Raw genomic sequence first — 10236 nt, 5'->3', positions numbered from 1 at the left:
TAGATCTACAAAGTGGATGGGACACAGTTGTTCTTATCAGTAGATGTTGCAAACGACCTTCAGAGACGGGTTAGAGGTTCTTCACCCCCAACAAGTTCCTCAGCTAACTCGTACGGTTGAGCGTCCTACCCCACGAGAAATCAGGCATGCACGCCTTCTGCGCCCTCGTCCGTTACTCACGCCCGTACAGGTGACATGCTGGTCGAAACGTTCCAAATTACCTTCTCCACTTATTTACTTTCGTTTTCTCGAACGCCTCAATTTCGGTATGGACTGGCGTTAGACATCAGTCGCCACTGCTGGTCGTGCAGGTGTCCTGAAACCGCAACCTCATGTCTGGCATCAGTGTCGAACAGTCTGGTCCGATCTGCTGTGCTGCAGCACGACCTCGCTGCCGTACTGAGCTGCCTGCTTTGCTGCTGGCTGCCTGCCGCTACTGTTGCATTGGCGGTTCTCTAAAGCACAGAGCTTCTGCACCCGGTTTTGATCATGCCTGAGTGAAGAGTTAAGTGCAGTTGGATCCCAATTCTGACACCAATTGTTTTGTTCTCCGTCGTAAGCAAGCAATAACAATTGTATAGGATATTAATGTCTGGTTTAATTTACTCAATACAACAGTGGATTACAATCTTAAAACACGGCATCACAGAGCCAGGCGGAGGCTGCTGAAGCTGCCACAAACGCTCTACTTCCGTTAGCTCGCCGCTGCTAGCAACAGATCGCCAGCATCAAAGAGCGTTACGTCACGAACCTTGCGTCGTTGGTCGTGAATACCTACCGAACTCGCGTGTTTAAGTTGTAACCTGTTGTTTGAGTTATTAAACCAGCATTAAACCTATACAATGAATGTTATTGTTCTTACGACGGAGACATAACAGTTACGATCGCCGACTCAAACGACTATTGGCACTATGTTAACCAAATTACCACGTCGGTCGCTTAGAGCCACAGCAATAACGAATGCCGTTGACAGATTTATTGTGAAGGATTTGCGTCCATTCAGCGTAGTGCAGAATTCTGGATTTAAAAATCTACTGGCAGTGCTGGAGCCCAGATATATCATTCCATCGAGGCAGTACTTTTCTGATACGTCAATATATTGACGTATTGTATTTCATTGTACGCAACAGTGAAAGATGTGGTGATGAAAGACTTGAGCTCTGCAACAAGTGTAGCTCTAACCACAGATGGCTGGAGAACCAGCTGTTGAGTCATGTGATGGTGGCACGTGAAGGCGACTCCGGCTTCACAAGGAACATAAAGGCTGCAGTGTCCACGGATCTTTCTAAGCGATATCATGGAGTGAAAAAGGAACTACTCATTGCCACTTGACCGGATCCACGATTTAAGTCCGTCCCGTTTTTGTCAGACGCTGAAAGAGTCTAGGCGTTTCAGTCACTGATCTTGCATGCTGCTGAATGGTTTGATGCTCAGTCTGGCCAGGTTACTGATCAAGCCCAGTCCACTGAATATGTTGCAGCCCCTGAGCCCACCCTGCCTGCTGATCACGAGTCTAATCTTGAGCCAGACTACAAGAAGATCAAAATGGATGCACAGGCTGATGAGAATGTAGGTGCTACAAAGCAGCCTAAACCCACTGCCCTTTCAAACCTGTTTGGTGATGTTTACCATGTCAGAGGTAAGGAAGCCAAAACTACCATGGAAATGACCGAAGAGGAAGTGACACGCTACAAGTCTGCACTACTAACAATTACAGTGTCTGATAATCCTTTGTTGTGGTGGCGAGAACACAGCTCTAGGTATCCAATCCTAGCTTGTCTTGCTAAAAAGTACTTGGGAATTCCAGCGACTTCTGTGCCATCAGAGTATTTAGCACGGCAGGAGATATCGTAACGGCCCAGCGATCAGCCCTACAGGGCCAATATGTTGATGAACTGATCTTTCTGAAGAAAAATTGGCAAACATAAAGTCTCTGCCGTGTGTTGTATGGACGTAGACAGACTCGTTTGTGTCCTTCGGTAAAGACATTGGTTACTGGACTTCTAAGGAGTTTAAAAGTAGTGCAGTGTGTTGGATATATGTCATGATATAAAAGTTTGCCGTAGTGCAGTGTGTGGGATATGTCATGATATTAAAGTTTGCCGTAGTGCAGTGTGTTGGATATGTCAGGATATTAAAGTTTGCCGTAGTGCTGTGTGTTGGATATGTCATGATATAAAAGTTTGCCGTAGTGCAGTGTGTTGGATATGTCATGATATTAAAGTTTGCTGTAGTGCAGTGTGTTCGATATGTCATGATAATAAAGAAAAAATGCATGCTAATAAAATAAATACACAAAACTTGTGTATTCCATGCGAAACAGAATATTTTTTAAATTAATATGTATTTACATATTTACACAATACTATTGCAATAGTCCTACAACTATCGCAATACTATCGCAATACTATTGCAATAGTATTTTAACTATCGCAATACTATTGCAATAGTAAAATTTACCCCAATAGTCACCCCTACCTTCCTACGATCGGATCGCGTTACGAAACCACCAGTTGGCAGTTCCAACAAATCAGTAAAAATAAAAATAATGTGTAATAAATCTTATTGCACCACTAATAACTCTTCTATCTGCGATAAACAACTCCTCACTGCAAAAGAAAAGCCTAACGTCTGCGCGAATGCTGACTCTCGGCACTACGCTGCTTACATACCAATACATAATCCCCATGGTTTTACACGCTTTTACAAATGTTTAGGAGTTTAGGTCAACAATGGCTGAAGTTGGACCCACCTCTCTTCCACATGAGTGCTTTAGTCACTGGAGGTCTTCGGCAGATATATGGCGACATACAGTCACGGAAAAGGCAATTCCGTCACGGTAAGTATCCAAAACTGACTGGCATTTAGCTTGTTTGCCTCATTTAGGTCAAGAAAGGTACTGCTGAAGCATCACACGCATACTTAAGCATTTTTGTTTGAGATAATGCCATTCTAACAAGATGGGTTGGTAGAACGTGTTGTATATTTTCAGCAAGTGGAGCTTACACAAACAAGCTTGAAGCATTTCTGCCACAAGTGAACATGCCTCTAATGGCGCTGCGATACTCTTTCATAGAGGTGATCGCAAATGGCAGGTCAAGTGTGCTGATCACAGCTGCGGTGAGTTAATAGTAGGGCTGTCATTGGTATCAAATTATTTTGATTCGATTATTGATTTTTTTTTTTCGATATTTGGATCCGATTCGATCCGATTCGATTTAATATGTAATACGTGGATACCATAATAAAACTCTAATTTCAACCCCTGCGTAACTACGAAAATATTGATACAGAGCTGTGAAAGTACATTACGATGCCCCTACGCTGAGATAATGAGCGGTGAAAATCTGGTATTTTCGCCGAACACTGACTAGACAATGACATTAGTCAGCACTGCGACCGACTCGCGTTCTGGCGATAGCTTCGGGAAACCTCGTGTGTTTCCGTCATTCATTGACAATGAAATTTATTTTTCTTCTACTATCTTTTCTTGCATTTCCAGTCATTGACGCAGCCATTACTCCACAAAAACGTCTTGTTATTTATCGCCATGTTGATGACCCGCCCCTTACGCTGGATGTAGTAACGCTGTAGTAATAACGTATCGAGTCAGCGCTACACAGCGGCGACCGGAAGCAACACACTGGCCACACTTTCGAGAGTGGGTCGCAGTACTGACTAATGTCTAGTCGGTGTTCGGCGAAAATACCAGATTTTCACAGCTTATTATCTCAGCGTAGGGACATCGTAGGGACATGCGGTTTGTTTTATATGAACAAGGTAGGACAGCTGATCAATAATACTGCAAAGAATCGTCAAAATAACACGGGGAAAGTTTATTAATTCAACTAATACTGCAACATGGTTTCAGAATTTTACCGTTGTACGCTCTCCTTCTTTATATGCCTTTGATTTTATACATCGAGAGCACGCTGTGCTTAAGTGCAACATGGGCGAAGTATATTTACCTGAATTCAACCAGATTGACCTGGCGTCGCGGCGATGGCGAAGCAGCAGACATGCTTTTCCGGTAGACAGATTTTATTATAGAGATCAGTGAGACATGATACGCACCAGAGACAATAGAACACCACAGTTATTGATTGTCTCTGTATGCATGCGCCCTGCACTACTTCCGATAATGGCGGCGCTCAGTCAAAAATGCTACCGATGTTTCGCTGGCTACATTTTAGCCACAAAAAGTACTTAAAGGAATTAAAATAATATGTCCATTGATTATGCAATGTTGACGAATGCTAGAGTAACTGGCACCTTGTGTAGTTAATAAGTACATTACCTTATAGCCAAACGCGTATTAGTTTGTCCAATATCACTGCTGGTTACTAAGAAATGTCTAATTGAAATCCGCAGTCCAAGAAATCAGTTGGCTGAGTTGTTTACAGTTTCAAATCGCTGCCGGCGAAGCGGGTGTGATACAGATTTATAGTGCACCGGACATTTTCGCACGCATGCTCGGTCGTACGCAATGCTATCATCAGTGATTTCGTAAACACGGACGCTCGTGATAAGGAACTTTTTGTCAGGGCTGTCCATGTGCCTCCGTGATTAGTACGTGTGTTTTACTCCATTTTCCTGTTTAGTCTGTGGCCGTGGTTACACCGCTGACACCTCCATTTCATCTGGCGTCCAAAACATACGGGCCGAACAAATGTTTACGTCATTGGCGACTTATCGCTTGACTCCTGGATGACATTTACGGCATGTAAATAAATATCAACAACCGATTTCAAGTCTTGCTTGTAATGTAACCAGCAGTGATATTGGACAAACTAATACGCGTTAGGCAGGCCTCGACGCTTATTTTTAGATCTGGTTGTCCTGTCGGGCAACAAGAAGCAATTTTTACTTGTCCGAGTTTTGATTTTACTTGTCCAAAATTTACTTGTGCAATCTATGAGTCGTTAATGTCCTCTTTTGGTTCAGTGCATATCATATTATCAGGAGTGTATAATATTCACAGGCCTCGACGCTTATTTTCAGATCTGGTTGTCCTGTCGGGCAACAAGAAGCAATTTTTACTTGTCCGAATTTTGATTTTACTTGTCCAAAATTTACTTGTGCAATCTATGAGCCGTTAATGTCCTCTTTTGGTTCAGTGCATATCATCTTATCAGGAGTGTATAATAATTTGTTTCTTATTATACACTCCTGATATTTTTGCCAGTATTCCCTGCGTGCATATAGGCTCGCACATACCTAGGCATGTGTCTGCGCGCGCGTTTGCATGCGTGCGTGCGTGTGTATTACACTTACAGTATATATACCGTATTTACTTGTGTATAAACCGCGCTTTTTGTACACAACTTCAATAAAAAAAATCAGGGGGTGCGACTTATAGACGAGGCTAAGAAATCTTGTTAATGTACCAATGTTTGTACCAAACTTTTCAGGCAAAATATTGGGTGCAACTTATAGACGAGGCTAAGAAATCTTGTTAATGTACCAATGTTTGTACCAACTTTTCAATGCAAAATATGGGGTGAGACTTATAATATACATGAATTATACTTATACACGAGTAAATACAGTACATGTAAAATCGTAATGAAATTCACACGTTTATGTTTGCATGCTGGCACGCTCATTGTGTCATTACCGATTGCAGCTTTTTCCTCAATCACAGGAAAGAGTTTTGCTGTCGTCCTCTCATCCCAGCGATGCCCACCCCCTACATATTCAGTAATGAATATGCCCCAACCGACTTATAAACAATCGTACCCCCACCCCAGTACATAAATCAATGACGCCCCGGCCAGGGAGGTACGCATTGCCGCTCTGAATATATCTGTAATGGTAACAGTGGGTGTCGCGGGCTGTTTTTTTCAGGGACCTTTGAAAACGTTTGAAGTGAGAATGTGGTGCGATAGCGACCTGGCTCAGAGGATGTTAAGAATATTAAACAACTAGAACTTTTCAGTTGTCCGATCGGGCAACTAGGCAAGAGAATAACTTGTCCGACATAGACTTTTACTTGTCCCGGGCAATCGGACAACCGTTAGTGTCGAGGGCTGGTTAGGCTATAAGGTTACGTACTTATTAACTACACAATGTGCCAGTTACTCTAGCATTCATCAACATTGCATAATCAATGGGCTTATTATGCCTTTAATAAACAACACTCTTTTACCAGAAAAAGGATGTACCAACTCTTTATTGTGATATACTGTATCGGATCGCTATTTTTCTATTTATTTCGATATCGATATCGGACGCAAATCCATCGCGATTTATCGATGAGGTGGGTATCGATGACAGTCCTAGTTAATAGCATATAACACAGGCAACATGGGTCTGAGAGTAACATGCAAGTGCCATTACAATAAAACCATGCACAATAAGTAAGACACTCTGCTCAGTGAAAGAATGGGTTTGTTAATTCTATGTTACCATGCATTTCATTCATCGCCAAATGTTTTTTCTTTACCTGCCCTATCATCCAACGGTGAAAGGTTTTTCAAGAAAAAAGTATTCTTCACCTACCTATACCCTGCCATAACTTGTGTTTCAATGTAAATAGAAACATATAATCTAAGCTGAGTAAGCTCTTGTTCCAATGGATCATGCCTGGCAATGAATACTCATGCACTGAGTTCAGTGGGGTCAAGTTTTTTTATACTTGGGACCATCTGGGGAGTGGGGCTTTACTACGTAATCATGGGGTAGATTACTTCTCTATTCCTATCCTATCCTATTAGTATTACTATCTTATTAGCACCTTTTACCATATCCTACCCGCCAAAACGTCACAAAAAATAGGCACGATGTAGGTGCACTGTCTTTAAGCCCTTATCATATGTGCTTAACTATGCAGGACACGTTCCGTGGAGGGTCTCGCGTCGCCGTGAAGGTGCTGCACGGTCCCCACTACGCGCTGGGAGCGCAGGAGGTGCACTGCCTGCAAGCCCTGAACGCGGCCGATCCCTGGCAGGCATCGGCCACCGTGCGACTACTGGTAAGTCCACGCTGCGTGGGCTGTGAGTCATTGCTCTCGGTAACTCAAGCCACTGTTTCGAACGTGGGTTTGTAGGCGTATCGGTATGTTAGGCTGGTGGAGTAGGGGTGGGTGCATGGGCATGTTTAGTCAAGTTGGTACCGTAGGTGGATAGATGTGTAGTTCAGCTGAGTTGATGTGTAGGTGCGTAGGCATGTAGGTAGCTAGTCAAGCACGTGCGCTGGTAGGTAGGTGTAATAAATAAGTATGTCGTTAGACCTGTACCTTAAAATATAAGAATAAGCCGAGGTGGGCGGGCAGGCAGGTTGGTAGCTATAATATATAGGTAGATTGATAGGTGCCTAGAGATTAAATTATAACCCAGCTGATACAGAATGTTTTCAGCCAGCAGAATTTTTTGTCACTGTAGTTAGATGATGGCACATAAGGTCTGGTTTAATAGTTAGGACACATGATCAGTTAGCTGCAGGCATAACCTTTGTCTTATAGAAGATTTGTCTTTTTTTGAAGGAGAGTTGTGTTAAGAAAATTAACATTTCTTTACTGGGAACTGGTTTTTCTCATAAGACACCTTCATCTTAAAGGGAGAGTTTATATTAGGTTCTAGGGTTATTTTTAGCTAATTTAGGTTATAATTACGCTACATGAAAAGTTTCATGGTTCAATCACCATTAGAAATATTTAAAAAAAATGTTTTAAAACTAACGACTACAGTTTGATTACAACGACGGTGGCGCCACTCAAAGCGCACGATCTGATAAGTTGCGCAAAACCACTTTTTCCAGCCAAGGGCTACAGACCGAGGGTGTTTCTTATTTATTCATTTAAAAGCAAAAGGATTGTAATATCTTATAAACGACATATAGTTTCAGTTATAATATGGATAAATTTGCCCTAAAATGAATATCGTTCGGTTAAACAGCATTTAGGTATAAATATAATTGCACTTTTGTGATTAGCCCTCGGTCTGTAACGTGCAAAATAAATGGTCAAATACGCAACTTTTTCGGGGTGGCAGCACGGTTGCGGGTGTCATGGCGCCGTTCAAATTTCGTAGCGTTGATGTGTAATTAATTATAACAATTAAATTGGGTATATCTGGTAACAAATACGTGTGGGTATAGACGATTTGTTATACAGTAAGTACAGTTGTATGCAGTAAAATCCTAGAGGCTACTGTCCCTTTAAATTAGGTATCTGGTAACAAATACGTGTGGGTATAGACGATTTGTTATACAGTAAGTACAGTTGTATGCAGTAAAATCCTAGAGGCTACTGTCCCTTTAATATAACAAAAATATGTACGATTACTTTGATTAAATATAAATGTTTCTTGTACAGAAAACATTTTGTTATTACAGGCAGTATATATATGAGATATGGTGTCCGTAAAATGGTAAAATTCTTGTGAAGATATACTATCTTTACATAACACTTTCATCCTTAAGCTTGTCTTGAGTACCTCTTTTACTCTTTTATCTTTTTAGAACACGTTTATCTTTGACGATCACTTCTGCATAGTGTTTGAACTTTTGAGGCCAGAGCCCATCAGCTTCTTTTTGAAGGATGCAGATGACACAGAGGTACTCACCGTACTGTATAGATTTCACTCATGAAGGTTGACTAATGTTATAACAGATGTTAGAGTGATGTTGCACTTGATTGACTCCGTCCTGTTTTTTTTATTGTTTGTGTGTATATACACCTATTTGAGTATACAATATTTTTTCGTTGATGACTTTCTTGCAAACACAAAAATGGGAATCACTAGTCATTATGGCTCCAATCTGTGATCTATGTTCATCAACTTTGAAGCTACATTCTTGGGATATTGGAATTCCTTTCAGGCAAAAGATATTCTGCACTCGACTAGTATCCGATCTCGGGGGAGTCAACCTGTCGTAGAATAGCATTCAGTGTAGGGAGAGCTCTTTAAAGGGATTCTGACATCTATAACGTATTTAGCCTATTATATGACATTGTAATTACTTTTAAACATGTTTCCTGACATTTTTAGAACATATTATGATCAAACCTGCTTTTGATGATGTTTTTGATACTTATGGGTGCCACCATGTTTTTCCCACAACGCCCTGCGTTCTTGCTTAGTGGCACGTGTTCACTTGTTTTGCTATGGTGTTTGGTTAGGTACATGTGTGTTGCAGGTGACTGGGGTGTTTTTCCTACTATTCTGTCCATACTCTTGTAATTATTATGGTGTATTGTGGTGCTGTAGGTTGCACTAGCAACTCAAATACTTGTTAAAGTTGGAATAACTTTTCTGGCACACCAGAACAGGCTAAAACGTATCCAGGCATTTCGTTTCACGCATTGCCCAGGAGAAACAAAATCTCTTGCTAGGCGATGGCTCAGAGCAATAAGAAGACCGGAAACCAACCTGCCAAAGGCAATCTTGTTATGTTCTAATAATTTCACTGAAGACTGTTTTGATAAGGTACGTTATTCAGAGTGACAAAATCTATGTCCTTTTCTATGCCTATCTGTAACAGTCACAGCTAGCAATACATAATCAATGATAGGTAGGCTTACACAGTGCCACTGTCAGTATCGGTGAGTAACTTTAAAGTTAGAGAGAGAGTCACCAATCGCTCACACACGCACGCACGCACGCACGCACGCACGCGCACTCACACACACACACACACCACACACACACACGCACACACACCCGCATGCATGCTAATTTAAATTGAGGCATGCTTAATTAAATAAATTAAGCTGTGAATATTTCTAATTGGGAAAAGCTTTTGAAACCTTTTAAATTATTTTTACAGTAAAAAATGTATGTATACTCAACCAGTTAGACCATGCTGTTTACTGTCTGCTCGCTAAACTACACTATTTCTCTCCCTCCTGAAATCGACACGCGCCTTTGCTTTTATATGAGCGCCCGAACTGGTCGTCTCTGCTCTCTTCACGTGACGCAGTTTTCCACTTCTTTGGCAAATATGGTAACCAAACCGAGCAGGCGACTTCCCCGCTCTCGCTCCTTGGTTTAAAATTCTATTGCGCAGTTCGACATGCGACCCCCTCCCTGGGCTCTTGCGCTAGGATATTCTTGACAAGAGATGAGTCATCTTTGCCAACGTGGCAAAGCCAGCTTCTCCTTCTCATATGTTACTCTGCCTGGCTATGATCCCGTCCACCACTATAGCAAGTCAAGCATTGCTACTTTCATATGCAGCAGCTACCTTCATGTAAATTGCCTGCTTACAATATATATATATATATATGCTATCAAC

General features: G+C 41.7%; 1 protein-coding gene across 1 annotated transcript in view; it reads left to right on the top strand.

Moving 5' to 3' along the window:
• Positions 1-2702: 2702 nt before the first annotated feature.
• The window catches only part of LOC106816593 (dual specificity tyrosine-phosphorylation-regulated kinase 1A-like), a 39176-nt gene continuing 31642 nt past the window's right edge, over positions 2703-10236 (top strand). Inside the window, exons 1-4 of the mRNA XM_014821214.1 lie at positions 2703-2839; positions 2993-3120; positions 6833-6973; positions 8461-8556. Coding sequence (XP_014676700.1) covers positions 2710-2839; positions 2993-3120; positions 6833-6973; positions 8461-8556 — 495 coding nt within the window. The 5' untranslated portion in view covers positions 2703-2709. The remainder of the gene's footprint in view (positions 2840-2992; positions 3121-6832; positions 6974-8460; positions 8557-10236) is intronic.

The sequence above is a fragment of the Priapulus caudatus genome, unplaced genomic scaffold (genome assembly GCF_000485595.1).
Source record: "Priapulus caudatus unplaced genomic scaffold, Priapulus_caudatus-5.0.1 Scaffold1427, whole genome shotgun sequence".
Lineage (NCBI taxonomy): Eukaryota > Metazoa > Priapulida > Priapulimorpha > Priapulimorphida > Priapulidae > Priapulus > Priapulus caudatus.
Note: the sequence above shows the minus strand (reverse complement) of the source record. Positions and strands in the feature narration are given on the sequence as shown.